Source organism: Macaca fascicularis, chromosome 7 (genome assembly GCF_037993035.2).
Source record: "Macaca fascicularis isolate 582-1 chromosome 7, T2T-MFA8v1.1".
NCBI lineage: Eukaryota > Metazoa > Chordata > Mammalia > Primates > Cercopithecidae > Macaca > Macaca fascicularis.
The window spans coordinates 57,962,136-57,987,132 of NC_088381.1; the positions used below are offsets into that span (position 1 = coordinate 57,962,136).

At 42.3% G+C, this 24,997-nt stretch overlaps 1 protein-coding gene across 10 annotated transcripts in view; it reads left to right on the top strand.

Annotated features, from left to right (window-relative positions):
* ARNT2 (aryl hydrocarbon receptor nuclear translocator 2) overlaps nucleotides 1-24,997 on the top strand; it is a 203,601-nt gene that overhangs the window by 101,259 nt on the left and 77,345 nt on the right. For all 10 annotated transcript variants that reach the window (XR_010588193.2, XR_012415246.1, XM_065548283.2 and 7 more), the window contains 3 exons: nucleotides 6,278-6,380; nucleotides 12,024-12,089; nucleotides 12,433-12,518. Coding sequence is in view for 8 of the 10 variants with exons in the window: in XM_065548283.2 (XP_065404355.1) it covers nucleotides 6,278-6,380; nucleotides 12,024-12,089; nucleotides 12,433-12,518 (255 nt within the window). In the remaining 2 variants the exon portion in view is untranslated. The remainder of the gene's footprint in view (nucleotides 1-6,277; nucleotides 6,381-12,023; nucleotides 12,090-12,432; nucleotides 12,519-24,997) is intronic.

The window sequence follows — 24,997 nt, forward strand, 5'->3', positions numbered from 1 at the left end:
GGAGAAAAACAAAAATAGCAAGTTATTCAATCTTGTAGCCTGAGGCCGTGCTCTGTGCATTATTCCGGGGTGGTCTGAATGCCTTCTCTTCCTCCAGCAGCCAGAAGGCAGGGGCTAGCTCCTGGTCTCAGGAGACCCTCCCTTCCTGCGGCTCTCTGTGCTGGGAGCCTGCCAATCACTTGTAGTCTGATTCTCTAAGGGGGTTTGTTGAGCTCTAGTGTGTAGGTCTTCAAATCTGTACATAACCCTTCAAAGTAGGAATGCCTGATTCCATTTTCCAGTCAAAGAAACTGAGGCTCCGAGAAATGAAGTGACCTGTGCAAACTCTCGCAACCAGCATACGGAGGAGCCATGTCTTACATCCTTGCTGCCTTTTTCATTTGAAATAGCGTAATTACTAATTTATCAGCTCACTAATAGTTCTCCTTTGTACATCAAACCCAGAACAATATCTGCTTCCACAGCTTCTGGTTGTGTTGGAAGATTTCTGGGGCCTCTTACAAAGCCAGCCGTTGTGCAACTTGAGCCCAAGTGCTCTAACAACTGGGTCCCCGAGCCTCAGAGAAGCTCATCACTCTGTACCAAAAGGAGGATGCTGATAGGATGTCAAGAATTCCGACACTAGATTCTCCCTGAATTCAAAGAATGGGGAAAGTGAGAGGACCAGAGTGAGAAAATTAACTGTGGTCCTGGGGGCTGTTTGATTGTATCATTTCAGATGGAGCAGTTATAGGTGCCCACAAGTTCCCCGATGTGGCAGTGGGCATGGCTGGCTGCCCTGGACAGGAGGAAAGCGTGCTCAGAATTGAGGAGGACACGTCCAGAGAGGGGAATGTTAGGTGGGCCTTCCACATGGATGCTGAAACCATGTAGGGTGATAGCAGGTCTTGGGGTAAAGAGAAAGGCTGTAGGTGCTGTGCAGAAAGTCTAAAATGAAGGAGGAGGAGTGACCCAGAGGTGGGAAGACAAGAGAAACAAAGGAGGTGTAGTAGGTGGACGAGGTGGTTGTCATGAGTCTGGAAGGAGCATGTCACGCAGGAGTCAGGTTTGGAAGGGCTTCGGGGACTGAGGAAGACAGCAAGACTATCTTTGACCCCATGCCATGTGGGACATGGGAGCCGGAGTCTTCTCTCCAGAGGGCAGGCTCCAGAGGGCACCCTCCAGAGGGCAGGCTTGTCTCTACTGAGGCAGAGAGTTGAGTTGATTTCAGGGAGTGTCTGTAAGGAGCTGAGTACACAGGAGTTGTCTTACTTCCAAGTGGGTATTCTGGAGGGCACCCGGCGGGGGATTAGGAGGGAAAGGAGCAGGGGGCTTGGATCAAGGGTGAAGAGTACACATAGGAGAGGTGACCAGGGTGGCTGGTTGTTTAGGCACTGGCTAAGGAAAACAGAATGGAATGCATCATGGGACCAGCCCAGAGACAGGATTACAAAAGAACGAGAGTCCTTCAGACCAGTGGATGAGGCTGGGGAGCAGGGATTCTAGAAGGAGCCAGCCTTGGCTGGATGGATTGTGCCTCTAGGGATCTGCTGGGAGTCAGCCCGAGGAATCCAGGCCTATGGCTTTAAGCAGAACCCGGGCTTCTGTGGGTCAAGAATGAAGATTAGATTAGGAGCAGTGTAATTGGCAGCGACATCTGTTTGCCTCTCTACTGGGAGCCCATAGTAAGCAAACGCAGCACCCAAGTCTCCTGTGGGATGGAGGCTGACTGCCATCCCATGACACCAGGATTCACGGCCCAGTGCTGGGGCGGTGGCCACCTGCTTCTGTACATCTCAACTGCTATTACCCTTGTGAAAAATCCAGTTTACACACAACCTCTCAGGAACACACCTACGGTATGAAGTCAGGTGTGCTTTCATTCCAGAGGAGCCTGAGGAGCAGCTTCATTGTGTCCGAGGAAACCGGAGAAGCACACGGAGAAATAAACGTTGAAGCCATTGTCTCTCAAGGTCGTGACAGCAGATCATGGAAATGTGTTTTTTCATTTCCTCATGTTCCACTGCTCATGTGCTACGCAGCTGCGATTTATTTTCAGAGCACACTTTGGAATCTGCCAGACCCCCATGCTGGCCTGCTTCACAGCTGAAACCATTTGCCATTTGGTAGATGATAAAGCAAGTGACAATTTACACTAACATGGCCGTAAAAAGACGCCGTCTGTGAAGGAGACAGACAGGTGTCAAACCTGGGACAGCAGACAGCGCAGAATCAGCAGACGCCCAGGGCCTCCCCCGCACCGGCCGCGCCAGAGCTCTCAGCACACTGAGTCAGACAGTTCCACTGAGTAGAATTCTGGTCTACACATCCTGCTTAAAGATGTACGTACCAGTAGTCAGCATGATGGTGATTGCTGGGTCTTTGTAGAGCGTCATGCAGTCTGCAGAGCCCTGGTCCATGTGGAAAGGGAAAGCTGCAAGTGTTGAGGGGAGCAAGCTGACCAGGCACAGTTCTAGACCATGCGTGCAGGATAGTTCTAACACAGCATGACAGAGTCGGCCCAAGGAGAGCACAGCATGCTGCGGAGTGCAGCGAGGAAGATGACCACCCTCTCTTGCATGCGTTTTCACTCCCCCACACCTTCCTCCATTTGCAGCAGTGGGACCCAGGCTTGGGGAGGGTGTCTTCTTCAAGGCCCTTTTGATTTCAAATGATAGAAACCTTTTGAAACGCTGTCTGCTGCAAAGCCGCAGCTCTCCCATCCCTTTCTAACTCTTCCTGGCTTTATTGTTCTTAGCTGTTATCTCAGTGTGACAATCTGTTCTGTTTGAGTCCATTCTCATCTACTTTAGTCTGTTCTCTTTGTTGTTGTTGTCCTCTCTCTCATCCTCTAGGATATAATGGCCTTTGCCTGTTTAATTCTTTGTGCTTACATTAGTGTCACTCACATATTGTCCGGGCTAAATGAATATTTGTGAAATGATGACTGAGAAGACACCCTGGGTAAGTTGTGATAAAAAGTAGAAGTCAGCTAAGCACAGTGGCTCACGCCTGTAGTCCCAGCACTTTGGGAGGCTGAGGCAAGAAGAATGATTCAGCCCAGAGTTCAAGACCTGACTGAGCAACATAGCGAGTCCTCGTCTCCACAAAAAATAAAAAAATAAGCTGGACATGGGGGCACACATCTGTAGTCCCAGCTACTTGGGGAGCTGAGGTGGGAGGATTGCTTGAGCCTCAGAGGTCAAGGCTGCAGTGAGCCGAGATTCCACCACTGCACTCCAGCCTGGGCTACAGAACAAGACCCTGTCTCAAAGAAAAAAAAAAAGGAAATCAGGCAAAAGGAAGGGGATTGCTCAGGGAGGGGAAGTGGCTGGGAAGGGCCAGGGGTGAGATAGGAGAGAATGGCACACTGGGGAGTTGCGAGACCTTCTGGCCAGCAGTGGAGGCCTGTGTGGAGTGGTGGGATGGTGTAGGGCGAGGAGGGAGTGTGAGAGGAGGGCAGGGGCCGGACCTCGGAGGCCTTTAATACTGGGCTGCGGGACTTGGATTTTCCTGGCAACTAAGAGTGGAGAACATGAAAGGCTCTCAAGGAGGAGTGTGACGTGGTCATTTGGTCTAAGCCTGCCAGGAAACACATTTGTTGCTTGCCTCCTGTGTGCGAATCACTTTTATGTATGTTGTGTCACAATAATCTTGAAAGCAAGATCTTGCTCTTTAATTTTGCAATAGAGAAAACCATGGACCAGCGAGGCTGAGTGACTGGGGTCACATAAATGATAGAGCCATGATTGTTTTTGTGTTTTAAATAAAGAATTCTGGTAGCAATGCAGAGGCTGGAATGAAGGGGACAAGACCAGAGGAAGGGATGACTGCCCTTTTGCAGCCATCCATCCAGAAATGCAGTGAGGGGGACAGATCTAAGGTGGTAGCAGTGCAGAGGCAGGAAGTACACAGGCCAAAGATACACAGGAAGTAGAATTGACAGAATATTGGTGACTGATCAAATGTTGGAGTTTTTCATATTCATTATTTAATAAGCATTTATAGAACCAAGCATAGTTGTAGTTGCTTTGTAATATTAATTCATTTAATGCTCACAAAAACTATCTAAAGGAAGTACTATTATTATCTTCATTTTTACCAATGAAGAAGCTAAAGCACAGAGGTGTTAGGTAGCTTGCCCAGGGTCACACAGTGAGCTAAGGAGGCAGGACTTAAAGCTAGGTAGCTCAGCTCCAGAGTCTATGCTCTTGCCTACTAGATTTCTAGTTTGAGCGACTGGGTAGTGGTGGTGCCAATGACAAGAATGGGGGACTGTGGAGAAAGGCCAGCTTTGGACAGGAAGAGAATTTGCTTTTGGACCTGAGGAATATAAGATGTCACTGAGATACCCAAGAGACAGTTGGACATGTAGGAGCTTCCAAGAGAGGTCTGTGTTAAAGAAAAAATGATTCCCAACATTTATTAAAAACTATAAAGAAGACTCCATTGGAGGGGTGCCATGGCAAGAGGTGCAGGCACCACTGCACTGTGGTCTTGCAGGCTAGGAGAGAGTGGACCCAATTCCAACAAGGATAAGTGAGGGTTTATAAGCAAGAAGCAAGGTGGCGGCAGGGGGCAGTGGGTGGAGAATCACTAAGAGGAAACATCAGGGGTCGGGAGATTCCCGTTAGACTCAATCAACAGAATCCTTGCTAACGACAGTGCAGGGTGGTAGATATCAAAGGTGTCAGATACCAAGGGTGGGGGATTCTCACCAAACTAAGTTAGAATTCTTGCTCAAATTGGGTTCTGCAAGGACAGAGAGGGAAGCTCAAGGTCAGGCCTAGACAGGCAGAAGACTCAGAGGGGGCTGACTGGAGTTTCAGTCAAAGGCGGGAGGCTTTATCAGCTGGAGACGGGCATCTTGATGTCCTCAGTATGTAAGAGGTGGTGGAGCTGAACGTCTCCAAGGGTGCCTGGGAGAGAGTGAGAGAGAGAAGGCCAAGGCCCAGCCCTGGGAATGCCAACATGGAGTGGGGAGGAGCTGGACTGAGGAAAAGGGGCTGCCCCCAGGACAGGCTGGAGAAGGTAGTGTTCTAGGGCAAGAGTGTTCCAAGGGACTGGCCAAGGATAAGGACAAGGTGGAGAGGGGCTGAAGAGTGTGTATTAAATTGGGCCACATAGAGAGTCCTTGTGGCCTGGGCTGGAGCAGCTGCCATGGAGCTATAGTGGGTGGAGGCCCAATACAGTGGGTACAGTGGGCTGGGCATCAAGAGGGGGCAGTGAGTGTGGACAGAACCCTCCAACTGCAGATGCAGAGAGAGAGGATAAGAGCTTCAGGGCCAGAGAAGGTCTTTTGCTTGTTTGTTTTCTGCTAAGGTGGAAGATATTTGGTGGTGTTTAAATACTGGAGGAAGTAGACAGTAGGGAGAGGAGAGGATAGAAATAGCCATGTGGGAGGAGGTCAGTTGATGGCCCAGAACCCCATGGGGGGTGGGAGAAGAAATACGCTGAGGTAAGAGCAAGGTGGGGGATGGATGCAGAATAGTGGGAGGGACAGAGATGTGTGTGCAGGAGGTGAGGGAGAGGAACTTGGAGATAATGTCTGGGTTTCTGACTTAGATTTCCATGTGGATGGCAGTGCCCTTGCTGATGTTTAGGGAGGGTTTGGGGAGGAGTGGGTGAAGCTGCTTTTGAGGTTCATAGTCAGCTGCTGATGGTATGGCCCTGGGGCTAAGGAAACGAAGGGGTTGATGCTAGAGGTGTAGATGTAGGGTCATTAGCATCCAAAGGTGACTGTCAAAACCTAGGTGTAGATAAAACTGCGTAGGGGACATGTACAGTGAGAAGAGAAGAAGGCTGAGGCTGGAGCCTTCAGGGAGAAAGGAGCAGAGAGGAGAGGAATCGGGAGCGCTGTGTCTGAAGCCAGGGGAGGGCAGATACTTGAGAAGAGAGCAGTGCGCAGTCGCATAAAGCCCAGCAAAGCAGTTGGATCAAACAAAGGAAAAACGTGTTTTGGATTTAGCAGTAAGGAAGTTGGTGACCTTGGCAAATGCCTTTTCCATGGAGTGGTGAGGGAGAGAGCCAAATTGGAGTGACTGCAGGCGATGGAATCCAACAAATCAGAGGCAGCAAGTGTAGATGGCTCTGAAGAAAGTAAAGCATTTTGAATTGTATGGATTTCATCACTATGTGAGTTTCTTGCCAAAGAATGTTGGGAATTCCAAGACACAAACAATTTGCACAGCCACACTTGTCCTCATTTGGCAGAGCATTTGGAGAAAGCGCCCCCCAAACTGCCTCCTCTGTCTCCCAACCGAAGGCTCATGTACATGTCCTTCTCTGTCTCTCTTAGGCCGGATCTTGGACCTGAAGACTGGGACGGTCAAGAAAGAAGGGCAGCAGTCATCCATGAGGATGTGCATGGGCTCGCGGCGGTCTTTCATCTGCAGGATGAGGTCTGTTTGGGGGAGCAGCAGGCCGTCACGGTGGTTGCTCCTTTCTCTGTCACTGTTAAGAGCCTTGACCAGCTCTGCTGAAGTCACACATGCTGACTTGGGTTTACTCCAGGGACTTCGTCTTCTTGACCTCAGCATGTGGATACACAGGATCCTTGGTCTAGGAAGGATTCTCTCCGTCCTCCTACCATCCCACTTTGTCTAATTTCTTACCATTTTCTTCTCATTCCTAGATTCACACCCCCTTGTCCACTGTATCACTCTACTTCCTACCCATCTTTAAGACCCTTCTCCAATCCAACCTCTCCAAGATTCTTTAGTTCTCAACATGTTTTATATTAAGATGGCCTGATTTCATACTTATTCATATATTTCCTGTCACAATTCACACATTTAATTGGTCTCTATGATATTGTTGATTGATGTGTTAAGTGTAAATGTCTGGGTTCCATGAGTAAATTATAGTGCCCTGAGGATGGAGGCTTTGATTGAGACTTCTCTGAGCCTTCTTGACATCTAGCAGAGTATTCTACATATATTTGATTTATAAATCATAATTGAAGAAATGCAGGAATGAATGAACTTTGGAGAAATCAGGGGAATTTTGCCATGTCCTTGAAGAAGAGAGAGCTGAGATCTTGAATCCTCAAATCCAGTTCAGCACCTTTGTACCTTCAACCCTGTGCCCCTGAGGGATGGTTGGCACGAACTGCAAGGTGGGAGGTGCAGGACAGGGAATTGAGATTGTTTGGGCTGTGGAGTTCATGAGACAGTGACACGAGGTGATGCCACTCATCATTCATTTATTCAGTTATTTAACAAATTTATGTCAAGGGCCCACCTGTGCCATGTGCTCTTCAAGGTGCCGGGAGTCAGTGTTAAGTAAAGCAAACAAGGCCAGGTGTGGTGGCTCGTGCCTGTAATCCCAGCACTTTGGGAGGCTGAGGTGGGCAGATCACCTGAGGTCAGGAGTTTGAGATCACCAGCCTGGCCAACATGGTGAAACCCCGTCTCTATTAAAAATACAAAAATTAGCTGGATGTGGTGGCACACACCTGTAATCCCAGCTACTCAGGAGGCTGAGGTGAGAAGATCGCTTGAACCCAGGAGGCAGAGGTTGTGGTGAGCTGAGATCGCACCACTGCATTCCAGCCTGGGTAACAGAGTGAATCTCTGTCTCAAAAAAAAAGAGACTAAAATAATAATAATAATAATAATAATAATAATAATAATAATAAAGCAAACAAAATCCCTGCCTGCATAGAATTCATTTTCGTAGGGGTGATACACAGTAGACAGAAGTACCAAGTAAATATATGGAATGTCAGATGCTGGTGAGTTCTATGGAAGAAACATAAAGCAAACTTAAGTGGGAGTAGGAAATAGCAGATGTTGTTAATTTCTATGTTATATTGGGTGGGAGGGAAAGACATCACTGATAAGGTGACTTTTGAGCAGAGACCTAAAGAAAGTGAGTGAATGAAACAAGGGAATGTCTGGGCACAGAGAAGAGCAAGTAGAGGGAATAGCAAGGGCAAAGGCCCAGAGGCAGGGATGTTCTTGGCATGTTCAAGGAACAGTGGGAACGTTCTTGTCTCATAAGCAGAGTGAATGGGGTATGGTGCCGAAGGAATGAACAGAGATGTGGTTAAGAGGTAGTGGATGTTAGGTCATGTTGACTTTACATCGCTTCAGCTTTTACTCTGCATGAGATGAGAGGTCAGTGAAGTTGATTGTGAGAGTTACATGTTCTGAATAAATTTTTTAAAACTGCTCTGGTTTTCTGTGGAGAATAAACCTGTGGATGAAGAAGAAGGGTAGAAGTAAGGAGGTTATTGTAATGATTCAGGTGAGAAATGTGATTGTGGTAGAAAGTGCTCAGATTTTGAGTGTATTTCACAGATAGAGCCAGCCTTCAGGTAGGGTGTGAGAAAAAGAGAGAAGTCAAAGGTACAGCTCAAGTTTTTGCCCACTCAATTGGAAAAATTGAGTTATCATTTTCTAAGATGGAAAAGGTTGCTGGGGGAGGTGGTTTGGGGTCGAGGGGAATTCCAGCATAAGATGCCTATCTGTAAGAACAAATTTACAAGAAAAAAACAAGCAACCCCATAAAAAGTGGGCAAAGGACATGAGCAGATGCTTTTCAGAAGAAGACATATGTAGTGGCCAACAATCATATGAAAAAAGAAAGTTCAATATCACTGATTATTACAGAAATACAAATCAAAACCACAATGAGACACCATCTCACACCAGTCAGAATGGCTGTTATTAAAAAGTCAAAAAGGGCCGGGTGTGGTGGCTCATGCCGGTAATCCCAGCATTTTGGGAGGCCAAGGTGGGCAGATCACGAGGTCAAGAGATCAAGACTATTCTGGCCAACATGGTGAAACCCCGTCTCTACTAAAAATAGAAAAATTAGCTGGTTGTGGTGACACGTGCATGTAGTCCCAGCCACTCGGGAGGCTGAGGCAGGAGAATTGCTTGAACACGGGAGGCAGAGGTTGCGGTGAGCCGAGATCACGCCACTGCATTCCAGCCTGGCAACAGAGTGAGACTCCATCTCAAAAATAAATAAAAAATAAAAATAAAAAAAGTAAAATAATAACAGATGCTGGTGAGGTTATGGAGAAATGGGAACACTTATTCAGTATTGGTGGGAGTGTAAATTAGTTCTGCCATTGTGGAAGACAGTGTGGTGATTCCTCAAAGACCTAAAAAGAGAAATACCATTTGACCCTATCCCATTACTGGGTATATACCCAAAGAGCTATAAATCATTCTATTATAAAGACACATGCATGCATATGTTTATTGCAGCACTATTCACAACAGCAAAGACATGGAATCAATCTAAATGGCCATCAGTGATAGACTGGATAAAGAAAATGTGGTACATATACACCATGGAATACTACACAGTCATAAAAAAGAAAAAGATCATGTCATTTGCGTGGACGTGGATGCAGCTGGGTCTTTATTCTTAGTGAATTAACACAGGAACAAAAACAAAATACCACATGTTCTCACTTACAAGTGAGAGCTAAATGATGAGAACTCAGGGACACATGGAGGGGAACAACACACACTGGGGACTTTTGGAGGGTGGAGGGTAGGAGGAGGAAGAACATCAGGAAAAATAACTAGTGGGTACCAGGCTTAATACCTGGATGATGAAATAATCTGTACAACAAAGCCCATGACACGAGTTTACCTATGTAACAAACCCGCACTTGTACCTCTGAACTTAAAAGTTAAAAAAAAAGATGCCCATCATACAACTAGATGGAGAAGATGAGCAGACAGTTGGACATATAGCTCTGGGATCCAAGGAAGAGGTTGGGGCTGAAGATATGGACCTGGGGATTGACATCAATAAAATGGTATCTAAGGCCTCAAAACTTGAGATGCATGTGAAATCATGTGGGAGGTGAGTGTAGACAGAGGAGAAAACAGAGGACTGAGTCCTGGTGCTTTCCCTGCCCAAGGGGATTGGGGAAGAACCAGCAAAGGAGACTGAGAAGGAGCAGTGAGGCAGGTGGGAGGGGAAGAAGAGAGGGCAAAGGGAACAAGACAGGACGAAGGAAGTTTCTAGAAGAAAGGAGTTATCAATGGCCAAAGGCTACTGATGAGCCCTGAATGTGAAGACTGAGGATCCATCACTGGACGTCAGAGAGAGAATCAGCAGGAGATATGGCACGTAGGAGATACGGCACATAGCAGCACAACGGAGTCACTTACTAATGTCACCCTCATCTAATTGCGTGCTGCAGGAACTGAACTGTGATTTGCCACAGGATCTATGACTTGCCACTGGGACATCTGTTGCATACAATAGGTCCTTTAAAATAAGTGTCTATTTTCCCTAATTCAAATTAATCTTTTAAAGCAACTACACTTTTTAAGCAAAACCTGTTTATGTACAGGCTGGTTGGTCTCCCTCAGATCACCAAGGTTGCCTGTGTTGAGGGGAGACCTGCCTCTCTCACTCGCTCCTTGGGCCCTCAGAGCTGGCAGAGACCTTTTGTTCTGTTTTACAAGAAATGGCCCTTCGGGGATTTGAACCTCGATGTTCTTTTCTCTGAGTCTCCTCCTCTTGAGGCTGAGCCTCTGGAATTCTTCTTGAAGGCACAGATGAAATCGTCTTCACCACCTGCCTCAGGTCACAGGATGGTACTGAAATGACAGAATGCACGCTTGTCTCCATTTAACTTAGGACTGGGTCCCTACAGACTGCCTGCCCTCCTTCAGCAGCAGGGGCAAGCTGGGCAGTGGGATCCATTTCCATTGCTGTCCACCCAGGGATGAAATGCCATCAGTTAGTGTAGTCAGTCATGGCATGTTTGTCCTGCAGTGCTTGGGTGAATAAATGCCTATCCTAGCTTAGTAGACATTCAGTAGAGCACCAGCAATACAAATCTTAATTGTACCATCTAAGCAATTCCCTTATGAATAAATTGATTGAAAGTGCCATAGTATATCATTTCTATTAGCCGATAAAGCCACTATCACTGCCCTGTCAATGAAATTCGTGCAGTCCCTTCCCTGCCCTTGTGTCCTTCCAGGGAGTGTGATATTGGTTGCTCTTTGAAGTGCCAGGTCCGTACTGCCTGTGTTTACCTGAGAGGTGGGCAGCATTGCCATCTACTGAGAACATAATATTTTCCTCCAAATAAAACAGCCTACTTTCAGCAAAGCACTGGGCACAGTCGGCCAGAAAAGGGTAGAGGGCCAAACATTGCTGGGGCAGCAATGACATGGGATGAGCCTCCTGTGAAGTCCACACTAGTGCTCGCAGCTGTCTAAGGTCTCAGAGTATAATTAGACTCTTATCTCTGCTGTATTGAAATTAAGATATTCAGGATATCACTTGTGATGTAGTTGGGAAATGGAAATGCACATAAAAAATGGATATACCAAGCAGCAATCAGAGCCTGGCCATGGTGCAGGCTTTGGGTGTTCAGCACCTGAGATGCTGAGAGGGTCATTGAAAAGGGAGGCAGAAAAGGTTGTCCCAGAGTGTGCAGTGTGATGCTACCATCCCCTGCCTCACAGATAGGGGCCCACAGAAAGACCGAATTCTCTACCTGTTTATCTCTCATCCCCACACTCTCTTCAGCCATGGGCAGACTTCCAGCTGTCTGGTTGTCCCTAGAGCCAGAACAGTGTATGGGAGGAGAGAGTTTCCACAGCTGTGATGCTAAAGCCTAAGAAAATGCTACTGTTCATTAACTGGCAACATCTGTTTTGAGTTGATGTCTCTGTTCAGGCCTGAAGGGACATTATTGCTGTCATCACCCTCTTCCCTTCTTTCCTAAAAGCCATGGAGTTCCACTGAAATGATCTGCAGGACTGAGTATGGCCAGGTTTCTTCTAGAGTCTTTCTGTAGGTCTCCAGCTTCTGGACTGGGCCTAATTTCAGTGTGTGTTGTAAAGTGGGTCACACTCTCCTTTTTTCAGTGGCATGAAAAAAAACATTCAAAGGCATACAGGTCTCCTTCTGCACTGTTGAAGAAAATTGGCTATAGGCCTCACCTGAATAAATGTGTAAGCGTGAATTGCTCATCTGCTTGACAGCAGCACCATATACTGAATAAACTTGCCTGGGTCTTTGCTCGTTCTAATACATTTGTCACATCTCAGGTGTGGAAATGCTCCTTTGGACCACCTTCCTCTAAACAGAATAACCACCATGAGGAAAAGGTTCAGGTCAGTATCTCTTCTGATGTGTGTTATGGGACTGTTCTGGTTGATAGTCTAAACACCCTAAGCTAAGCAGTCTAGATTAAAGAAGGGTCTTAGTGTGGTGAGGACTGAGAGAACCAGACATCAGGGTGGCAGTGGCAGAGATGAGAGAAAACAGGGAGTTGGGTGGAATTTAGTTTTGATTTTCAGACCATGTGGGAGGAAGGAACAGAGGATGGTGGGGAGTCAAGATTCAAAACCACAAAGGCAGACAAAAAAACCCAGTAGCTTAGATGCCAGAGGGGTCATCAACATCCTTGCCTCACCCTCATATGATGAAAACAATTTCACAAATGTTCTTTTTTAGGAATGGTCTTGGCCCTGTGAAAGAAGGAGAAGCCCAATATGCTGTGGTCCACTGCACAGGATACATCAAGGCCTGGCCACCAGCAGGTAAGGAGACCTGCATATAAATTCCAAGGGAACTGGGTGCTGCTCATACCTGATCATGGTGCTGTGTTAGAAAACCATTCTTATAGGAATAGGTGGGAAAATATCCTTATTTTTCTTTGTAGTTAGAACACAATGATCTTTGTAATTGGAAAACATCCTGTTACTTGAAACAAAGGTTTCTATAAAGAGCTAATTGTACAGCTGGGCGCAGTGGCTCATGCCTGTAATCCCAGCACTTTGGGAGGCTGAGGCGGGCGGATCATGGAATCAGGAGATTGAGACCACCCTGGCTAACACGGTGAAACCCTGTGTCTACTAAAAATACAAAAAATTAGCCAGGCATGGTGGCACATGCCTGTGGTCCCAGCTACTTGGGAGGCTGAGGCAGGAGAATCACTTGAACCCAGGAGGCGGAGGTTGCAGTGAGCCAAGATTTCGCCACTGCGTTCCAGCCTGGGCAACACAGCAAGACTCCATCTCAAAAAATAAATAAATAAATAAATAAAAAATAAGAGCTAATTGTACAAAGGTGATTGGAGTTTTAGCAACTCACTTCTAGGTTCTGTCACCCAGAGCATTCTATAAAGTCAGAGTGGCAATTTGAAATGATGAGTGTATCTAAATCATTACAATAAAAGCCACAGTGAGATACATCGCATTCTCACTAAGATGGTTAAAAGACAAGTAACAACAAATGTTGGTGAGGATATGGAGCAACTGGAATCCTCATACATTGCTGGTGGGAATGTAAAATAGTATAGCCACTTGGGAAAACAGTCTGGCAGTTCCTGAAAATACTAAAAACAGAGTTACCATATAATTCAGCAATTTTCACTCCTAAATATACAACCAAGAGAATTGAAAATGTTCATAGCAACATTATTCATAATGTCCAAAAAATGGAAACAACTCAAATGTACACCAAGTGATGAATAGATAAATAAAATGTGGTATATTCTTGTAATAGAGTATTATTCAGGAATAAAAAGCAATGAAGTATTGATACATGCTATATTATAGACAAACCTTAAAAATATCATGCTAAGTGAACAGAGTCAGACACAAAAGCCCACGTCATATGATTTCATTTATGTAAAATGTCCAGAATAGGCAAATTCGTGAAGACAGAAAGTAGGTTTGTGGTTTCTTGGTACTGCAGGGAAGAATGAGGAATGACTGCTAATGGATACAATGTTCTTTTAGGGGTGACAGAGGTGTTCTAAAATTACATAGTGGTAATAGTTGCACTGCTATGTAACTATATTAAAAACCACTGATGTGAACTATATATCAATAAATTTGTCTTAAACAAAAAAATATATACAATGTTAAATAATTTTTGTTCACTTTATGGCCCAGAATGTAGTATGTATATCTCATTGTTTCATGTCAGCTTGAGAACAATGTGTATTCTGCTGTTGTTGGATAAAGTATTCTTTTTTTTTTTTTTTTTTTGAGATGGAGTTTCGCTCTTGTTACCCAGGCTGGAGAGTAATGGCATGATCTGGGCTCACTGCAACCTCTGCCTCCCAGGTTCAAGCAATACTCCTGCCTCAGCCTCCTGAGTAGCTGGGATTACAGGCATGTGTCACCATGCCTGACTAATTTTTTGTATTTTTAGTAGAGATGGAGTTTCACCATGTTGGCCAGGCTGGTCTTGAACTCCTGACCTCAGGTGATCCACCTGCACTGGCCTCCCAAAGTGCTGGGATGACAGGTATGAGCCACCACACTCAGCCAGATGAAGTATTCTTTAACGTCAATCTGATCAAGATGATTGATAGTGCTGTTGAGGGCAACTGTGTTTGTATTGACTTTTTTGCCTGCTCAATGTAGAATTACTGAAGGAGGAATTTTGAAATCTCCAATTATAACAGTAGATTTTCCTATTTCTCCTTGTAGGTCTTTTTTTGCCTCACATATTTTGATGCTCTGTTGTTTGGTGCACATATGTTAGGGATTGTTATATTTTCAAAGAAAATTGTTCCTTTTTATCCCTGATAATTTTCCTTGCTCTGAATTCTGCTTTGTATGAAATTAATAGAGTTTCTCCAACTTTCTTTTAATTACTGTTAGCATGGTATATCTTTCTCTATCCTTTTACTTACAACTTAGCTGTGTTTTTATATTTAAAGTTGGTTTCTTGTAAACAACATATAGCTGGATCTGGTTTTTTAATCCACTCTCATAATCTTTTAATTGATACATTTAGACCAGTTACATTTACCATGATTATTGATATAATTTGATTGATAACTACCATGTTTTCTATTCATTTCTCTCATTCTTTATTTGCCTCCTATTTTTTTGCCTTTTTTAGTTTCTTTAAAAATATTTTTATTCTTTGCCCTAAGTTTGCAACATACATTTACAATTATTATATACAATTACAAATATATATATATATGTCCATGTTCAAAAAATATTATGCCCCTTCATGTATAGGGCAGGCACCTTATAATAAAATCTTCCTTCTTCTGTCTTTTCATTTCTTATACTATTGCTCTCATTTGTGTCACTTATTTGTATGCTATCATCACCCAATACATTGTTACTGTTATTACTTTGAACAAACAGGTATCTATTAGATCAATTTTAAGTAACAAAAATAAAATGTTTTATTTTATCTTTATTTATTCCTTCTCTGATGCTCTTCTTCCAAGGAACTTATTTTAATATTTCTTACAGGGCCACTCTACTGGTGATGAAGTCTGTTTTTGATTTTTTGTAGAAAATCTTTATTTCTCCTTCACATTTGAAGGATTGAAATTATGAGATATAGAAATATAGGTTGGCAGCTACTTTCTTTCAGTGCTTTAAATATTTCACTTCATTCTCTTCTTGTTAACATGGTTTCTGAAGAGAAGTCCACGTAATTCTTATCCTTGTTCTTCTATAGGTAGTGTGGGATTATTTTTTCTAGCTTCTTTTAAGAGTGTCTCTTTATGTTTGGTCTCCTTCAGTTTGAATGTAATGTGCCTAAATATAGAGGGGTTTGTTGGTTTGTTTGTTTGTAATACTGCTTGGTATTCTCTGAGGCTCCTGGATCTGTGGTTTGATGTCTCTCATTAACTTTAGACATTTTTCAGACATCATTTTAAAAAATATTTCTTCTGCTCCATCTTCTCCTTCTCCTTTTGTATTCCAATTACACAAATATTATATCTTTTGAAATTGTACCACAATTTTTGAGTGTTCTGTTCTTTTTTTTAATTATTCTTTTTTTCTCTTTGCATTTCAGTTTGGAAAGTTTCAAATTGATATATTTTCAAGTTCACTGATACTTTCCTTGGCTGTGTTCAGCCTACTGATGAGTCTATCAAAACTTTCCTTGACTGTTCAGTTTACTGATGAGTCTATCAAAGACCTTCTTCATTTCTGTCACAGTGTTTTTTAATTTGAGCATTTCTTTTTTATTCTTTCTTAAGCATTTCCATCTCTCTGCTTTACATTATACATCTGTACTTGCATATTGTTTACATTTTCCATGAAAGTTTATAAGTTATTAATCATAATTATTTTAAACATCTGGTAGTTTCAAAATCCGTTTCACACCTGAGTCTGGTTGCAGTGCTCACTTTGTCTCTTCAAACTATGATTTTTTTCTAGCTTATTAGTATGCCATGTAATTCTTTGTGGAAATCCAGACATGATATATCAGGTAATAGGAACTGAGGTAACTAGGCCTTTGGTGTGGGGTTTTATATTAATATTCCTAGGAGTTGGACTGTGTTTAATGTTTTAAATATTGTAGCTATAGCTTCCAGAGGCTATAAATTCCTTGTTTTTCTCCCCTACTATCTTTGGTTTTCCAAAGAGCTTTTTCTTTTTCTGTTCCTTTTTTTTTGAGATGGAGTCTTGCTCTGTCGCCAGGCTGAGTGCAGTGGCGCAATCTCAGCTCACTGCAACCTCCGCCTCCCAGGTTCAAGCAATTCTCCTGTCTCAGCCTCCTGAGTAGCTGGGACTGCAGGTGTGCACCACCATGGCCAGCTAATTTTTGTGTTTTTAGTGAAGATGGAGTTTCACCATATTGGCCATGGTGGTCTCCATCTTCTGACTTGGTGATCTTCCTGCCTTGGCCTCCCAAAATGCTGGGATTACAGGCAGGAGCCCTGGCTCCTGGCTCAAATAGCTTTTCCTTAAATAGTCTTAAACAGAGTATGCCTTGCATTGAGCCCTGCTGATGTGGGATGAGGAGCAGGGGGAGAGAAATTGTTCTATAATCTTATGATTAAACCTCATGGGCCTGTGTCCTGGGGCTGTGACCTTCACAAGTGTTTCTTATCTCCCCCTCACCTTAGGCCATATGGGAAGGATAGAGTTGGGCTGGAATTGAGTAAGTCCCCTTTTCTGTAGGTGACATAAGGTTCTGGTAAAGTCTTTTCTCTTGGAGAGTAGGTCTTTGTTATGGAGAATGCTCGGACATATTTCAAAATGGTTACTTTGTATCTCCCGCTACCAGAGATAGGGGGTGGGGATTTTTCTTGGTTTTTCATTGTGAGAACCTGGTGGGTTCCCAGAGGTAAAACCCATGAAAGTGTGGGGGCCAATTTGTGTACATTTTAAAACACATTAATAATACGTTCATATAGTAAAGTTAAAAATATTGTTTCATTCATTCATTCAATATGTATTTGTTGACCACCTACAATGTATGTGCGAGGCATTGTTCCAGGCACTGTAGATATTGTAGTGTATGTAAATCAGTGAAAATGATCAAGGCAAGTCTCAATCATTTTAGGAGATTTATTTGCCGAAGTTGAGGAAATGTGCCTGGGAGATAGGTATATGCCTTTCTCCAAAGATGATTTTGAGGGCTTCAATATTTAAAGGGAAAAGAGTGGATCTTGGGGGAAGAGGAATAAATTTTTTAAAAGGTGCAGATAGGTAAGAGAAAAACACTTGCATCCTTTTGAGTCTTTGATCAGCCTTTCACTGAACATACAATTTATATGTGAGGGGGCGGTAAATAGTCACTTATGCCTTCATCTGGCTCAATGAATCTGCATGTTCACATAAGATAACATCAACAGTAGAGCAGAGGAAGCAATCAGATATGCATTTGTCTCAGGTGAGCAGAAGGATGTCTTTGAGCTCTGTCCTTTGTCTCACATCTGTGAAGATAAGCTATCAATTTTCATTGCCAGGGTGAAATTCACCAGGACTATTTTAGGGTAAAGATTTGGAGCCCACAAGGAATTTCCTTATGGGCAAATTGTGGGGAGGTATGTAGCTTTTTTTTTTTTTTTTTTTTTGAGATGGAGTCTCGCTCTCTCGCCCAGGCTGGAGTGCAGTGGTGTGATCTCTGTTCACTGCAAGCTCTACCTCCCTGGTTCATGCCATTCTTCTGCCTCAGCCTCCCGAGTAACTGGGACTACAGGTGCCCGCCACCACGCCCGGCTAATTTTTTGTATTTTTTTTCTTTTTTACTAGAGATGGGGTTTCACTGTGTTAGCCAAGATGGTCTTGACCTCCTGACCTTGTGATCTGCCTGTCTCAGCCTCCCAAAGTGGCCTCCCAAAGTGCTGGGATTTTAGGCGTGAGCCACCACGCCCGGCTACTTTTTTTTAAAAAAATATTTGTACCTATCTTATTTAGGAATCAAATGCGAGGCAGGTTTGCATGACCCAGTTCCCAGTTTGACTTTTCCCTTTGGATTAGTGAGTTAGGGGTCCCGAGATTTATTTTCCTTTCACATGTGCAAAATAGACACAGTTCTGTACTCTGAAGATAAAAATGGGCAATAAACAAGATGACTAATCAAATATACAGAATATTAGATAGTTCACGCTGAAGATGTAGACTCAAGAGTCATCAGTGTACACACGGTTATTAAAGTCGTAAACCTCTGTTTACCTCTGGGGAGAAAGGAAGCAGAATGGTATCAGGAAGCCCTCCAATTACACTGGATATTTTTTATTTCTCTAATATAAAGATAACATGAAGTAAATGTGGCAGAATGTTAACATGTTTTAAATCTGTATATTGAAGAAGGTAGTTAAGCAAGACAAGTAAATTACAGAGATTTGCTGTACAATATAATACCTATGGTTAACAATAAGATACTGTGCACCTAGACATTTAAGAAAGTAGATCTCATGCTGTGTTCTTACCACAAAAATAAATAAATAAATACCAACAAACGTACGAAAGGAAACTTTTGGAGGTCATGGGTATGTTTACTACCTTGATTGTGGAGATGATAACGTGAGTGTATACATATGTCCAAACGTACCAAATTGGATTTGTTAATTATGTACAGTTTTTCATATACTGATCATATTTCTGTAAAGCTAGGGAAAAAAATCTGTGTTTGTATATATGGATGTTTGTTATATTTTCTATTTTTGCCTATGTTTAACCCTTTTCCCATTTGCCCTGAGAATACTTGCCTATAGCGCTTGTGGCTACAGCATTCACCCCAAGATAACCTTGCCACAAAGTATCTTGCTTTTATTATTGTCACATTGCTCTAGTATATTGGCTTTGGAAACAAAAGACATCATTCTAGTTATAGCAGTCTGTGTTTAGTAATGATATTTCCATTTACAAAATACAGTAATTCTCAATTGCTGAAAATACAAATCCTAGAAAATGTAGCATTCCTAGGCATGTTGGTAACATTGTTCTTGAACAGTTGTTGGCCGAAGATTCATTTGATGAATCTGATTTTACTGAGATAGACAATTCTGATGATTCAGATGATTCTGATGTTAATTCTGTTTAGAAATAACTCAAAGAACAGATTGTATATTTTATTTTCACATTGAAATTAGTCAGATTTTCTTCAGACTCAAACAGCATGTTTATGTAAAATTAAATGAGTGCTGGCAGCAGGTTACACTTTTTTTTTCCTAAACAGGAGAAGAGTTAAAGCATAACAAATTAAAAATCATACTATAAAAAATTGTGGTACACAAAATATCCTGGCAACAAAATCCCAACAAATTTACTGGTAAAAATGTATCAACTATATATTTTTATAATATAAAAGCAAATACCAATAGTGTATTTCATGACTACACAAATAAATCATGATATTGAATAAATTTGCATCAATTTATAAAAGGTACATAAGGAAAAAGCAGCTATAGCAATAATAATTGTTATAAATCAAGCTACAAAATGTAAATATTTATTAAATTCCTATACATGGGTCAGTGCAGTCTGTGTAAATAAATATTTTAATACACAGGAACACAAAGCATACAGCAAAATATACATTTGAAGAAATGCCAATGCCATCTTCGTGCTTGGAGTAAATAAAATGTTTTATAGAATGTTGGTAATTGGCAAGCAAATGAAAAAATTATGAATTCTAAGATAAACTAGCTTAAACTTAATATGTATCATGGCCTCTTTTGGGCAATGGGTTATGTTAATAATGGATTCTGGTAGTGACAAATTGAATCTCTACTATTAGGAGAATGATCCAAGTCCTATCTCTGACCAGCTCATAGACCTGTCACATACATCCTTTGCTTCTTACCATGCTCTGTCAATAGAGAGTGAAGCCTTGCTGTCTTCTAGTGGACTATACCTCTGACCTTGTATGTGAGGCCTTCCATGAACAATGTGGATGATTTGAAAACAAAATAATTTTAGATACTGTTTAAAAAGTAAAAAGAATGAATTTTCTATATTCACAAATATAGTAAGCACCTTAATGCAGTTCTTAAATGTAAATAATAATAATAATAATAAATACCGAATGCTTACTATGTGTCAGATGTAATTATAAATGTTTTAGCTACATTAACTCATTTAATCATCACAACAGCTGCATGGAATGGATGCTATTATTTTTATGTGATAAACAAGCAAACTGAGGCACAGAGATATAACCTGCCTAAACTCATACAGCTAGTGCATACATAATGGACCAGAATGTGGACCCAGCTAGCTTGATTCTTAAGTTTGTGCCTTTAATCAGCGTATACATACATACGTATACATATAGAGTCATGCATCGCTTAATAATGAGAATACATCCTGAGAAACGTGTCATTAGGCAATTTAGTCATTGTGTGAACATCATAGCATGTACTTACACAGACGTAGATGGTATAGCCTACAACACACCTAGGCTATGTGGGATAGCCCATTGCTCCTAGGCTACACATCTGTACAGCATGTTACTGTACTGAATATTTTAGCAGTTGTAACACAACGGTGAGTATTTGTGTATCTAAACATAGAAAAGGTGTAATAAAAATATGGTATTGTTGACCCAGCCATCCCATTACTGGGTATATACCCAAAGGATTATAAATCATGCTGCTATAAAGACACATGCACATGTATGTTTATTGCGGCACTATTCACAATAGCACAGACTTGGAATCAACCCAAATGTTCATCAGTGACAGACTGGATTAAGAAAATGTGGCACATATACACCATGGAATACTATGCAGCCATAAAAAACGATGAGTTTGTTTCCTTTGTAGGGACATGGATGCAGCTGGAAACCATCATTCTTAGCAAACTATCACAAGAACAGAAAACCAAACACCGCATGTTCTCACTTATAGGTGGGAACTGAACAATGAGATCACTTGGACTTGGGAAGGGGAACATCACACACCCGGGGCCTATCATGGGGAGGGGGGAGGGGGGAGGGATTGCATTGGGAGTTATACCTGATGTAAATGACGAGTTGATGGGTGCTGACGAGTTGATGGGTGCAGCACAGCAACATGGCACAAGTATACATATGTAACAAACCTGCACGTTATGCACACGTACCCTAGAACTTAAAGTATAATAATAATAAAAAAAAATATGGTATTGTAATCTTATGGGACCACTGTCATATATGCAATCTGTCGTTAACCAAAACAACTGCATGACTGCATGACTACATATACATGCACGTATATATATATATATCTGTTTGACGTTTACATAGATATGTGTATATATATATACACATACATTAAAAAATTTTTTCTACTTAGACCCTAATGCACAGAAATGTCAGGATATTCTTTGCCAAAGGCCTCCAGCTGGACTCAAGGGTGGCGATCCTAAGCAGCAATACCTTCCCAGTGTTCAGAGCCTGGACCTCGGCTTTGTAGATCCAGAAAGTCTTGACAATGTTCTAGAATTTCTGAGAGCCAGGGAGTGTGAAAGAGTTTTCATAAGTGAATGTTTTAGCCAGGTGCGATTCAGTAATGTCATGGGGCTCCTTGTCCCTGGCATGGATGCTCATGTCCAATGTCTTGTGAACCCATCAGTTTTGAGTGCTTGAGAAACCACATTTGTATTAGAAGTTTGTTTGCTGAGAAGAAATTAAGAGTAAAGGGATGTGGACCACTGAGAGGGAGATTTCCGAGAGTGGTCCAGTTCACTGAGCATGTGTGCTGGCCCCATGGGTGGCAGCTGTTGAGCCAGGCTCACAGGGGTACAAACGCAGACCCATCCTTCAGGGATTGCACAGATTGGTGGGGAGATCAGTGCACGCACAGGTGACTACAGGGAGTGTGGGCAGGGCAGTCAGCCTTGCGGGGGACAGAGGAAGGGTCCCTAACTTGCCTGGGGTTAGGACAGGGTTCCTAGAGGAAGCCCATAATACTGCAGGATTGGTACTGGCAAATTCTGCCCCATTCCAAGGTGACCATCTCATTCTTCCTAATGCTTTCTTCACTTGAGTTAATCATTCTAATTATACCAGGCACATTTCTCTTCCTGCTTCTAGTCTCAAAGTGATCTTCTTACCACTTTATTTGAGCTCCAGGCCCCTGATATCACATGGTAAATGCCTTGATCATGGACTCACTTTTAGTGTCCTTATGGATGCTCCTTATGGAGTGTGAGAAAGGAGGCTGAGGCCCAAGGTGCAGACAGGTGACTGCATCCAGAGAGGCTGCAAAGAGGATTCAGGATAAGCTTTTCTGAAGTTGCATGAAGGTCTGTGACTGTGAGTGTGAGTGCACAGGGTAATAGAGCAGTGGGACTACTATGCATTAAGTCTTCAACGATGGCCCTTGAAACTTTGCTGCATGAGAAATGATGGAAGGAGCCAGGGGTGTTTATCTTGGAGAAAGTGAGACATGATTTCTGTCTTCAAGTATTTGAGGGGGTGTCATATGAAGGAGGAATTAATCTCACTTAGGATAGTTCCAGAAGGCACAATTTGGATGAAACAGGGAAAGTTACCAGAAGGCAGAGTTTAACTTAATAGAGAGAAATGAGCAAAGGCAATGAACAGCGTGCTAAAAAATGTGTACATAGAGACACTAAACATATGGAAAAAGTTAGCCTCACTATTAATCAGAACTGCAAATTAAAACAATTTGTTACCATCTCCTCTTACTTATCGAAAGGCAAAAAGTAGAAAAGACAAAATACACAATGTTGGTAAAGTTAAAAAAAATGGACACTTTTAGGTACTGCTGGTGAGAAAATAAGTTAGTACAAACCTTTTGTAGAATAACCTGGCAGTATGTATTAAATATCTTAAAATGTGCACCTCTTGAGATACAGAAATTATGCCTTTAGGGACTTATTTCAAGGAATTAATCAGAGATATGTGCATGTGTGTTCAAGCATTAATAGTAATTGTGAAAACCTCAAATTAATTACATTTCAGTGATAAAGAATTGGTTAGAAATAGCATGGGACATCTACACAATAAAATACCGGACAATAATTAAACAGGCATCATTTTAGAGGATTTAGCATGGGACATCTACACAATAAAATACCGGACAATAATTAAACAGGCATCATTTTAGAGGATATTTAAGAACAAAGTGCTGGCGGGCGCAGTGGCTGACGCCTGTAATCCTAGCACTTTCGGAGGCCGAGGCGGGCAGATCACGAGGTCAGGAGATTGAGACCATCCTGGCTAATATGGTGAAACCCTGTCTCTACTAAAAATACAAAAATTAGCCAGGTGTGATGGTGGGCACCTGTAGTCCCAGCTACTCGGGAGGCTGAGGCAGGAGAATGGCGTGAACCTGGGAGGCGGAGCTTGCAGTGAGCAGAGCAGAAATTGCGCCACTGCACTCCAGCCTGGGCGACAGAGTGAGACTCTGTCTCAAAAAAAAAAAAAAAAAAAAAAAAAACAGTGCTAAGAAGTATTAAAAAGAGTAACAGGCTATAAAACATGCACTTCATGATCCCAATTTTATTTTTAAATTATAAATGAATCCAGTATATCTATATATAGATATAGATATATATTGAAAAGTTATACAGAGAATATTAATCACTGTTATCTCTGTATAGTAGATTGTTGGCTACTTTTTCTTTTCTATTCATTTCTGTGTTTTCCAAATTTTTATATGACTTTAATAATCAAAGAATATGTCATTTTTGCAAAATCAATCTAAATTTTCTGAAGAGGCATTCCAAACAATTGAATTGAGTGGTCTGCACTGAATTTAGAAGTTGTGTGTTTTTGTTTGTTTTTATATTTAGTTGGTCATGTTTCTGTCAAGACAGAGGTTCTGGAAAACAACACCATCTCCATACATGATGATAATAGCGTGCCTACAGGATACCTAGCTATGCCACCTTGTTCTGTGGCTGTTAATACTCTGTTTCTTGATTGTAACTACATTCTTAGCACATATAACGCTATTTTGTGTTTACTGTTTAGATGCCTCCAGAGCAAGAGGCATGCTTTGTTCATCATCTCATTCTAGTGCATAGCTCAGACCTAACAGATAGTATGTATTTCATGAAGACTGGTTGGATGGATGGACAAAAGGAAGGAAAGAAGGGGAAGATGGAAGGAGGGAGGGAGGGGGTTAAAAGGGAAGTTTTTGCCTGGACAAAGAAATCACTCACTTTGAGGGATGGGTATGTGAAAGAATTTCTTACCAGGATTTCCAAACAAGTTTATAGAATCTGCTTTCCCAGAAATCTTTTAAGATGGTAGAGACAATCATCTAGCTTAAAGGAGCTAGCTGAAATGAGGTCGTGGCACTGTAACCCTATTATAAGGTCGTGGAATTACAGCATTGAAGCAGCAATTCACTCAATGACTGGATGATGCCTTGTAAGTGTTCATGGCGAATGCTTCCCTTGCTTGCTCATGAGTTCAAGTTCCCTAATTACCAACATTAACTTGGTTAGGAAGTATGAAGATTCTTGAGCAGCAAAGCTGCTAAAAATATCTAAAGGCAACTTTGAAAAATGTGTAAAGGTGGGCAGCAGTGGTAGACTTTGTGGAGTGAACAAGGGTTATTTGACAAACCACTTGCAACATATCTGCTTACACCTAAGAGGGTTAGTTGTACACTCGTTGTTCTTTCTCCTCCCTGCCAACTCCCTGTTAAATGTAAATCCCACACTCTATTCTCATACATTCCAGAGGCCATTTCTGTTACACAGTGGCCTTCTCAATTAGCCTCTCCAGGTTTTATACTGAATAGGTTTCGTTTAAAATATTTGGGATACGACTAAAAGAAAAGGAAGAGTTCTAAAGACAATCAGCTCCCTTGTCTAATGCTTCAATTGTTCATTCT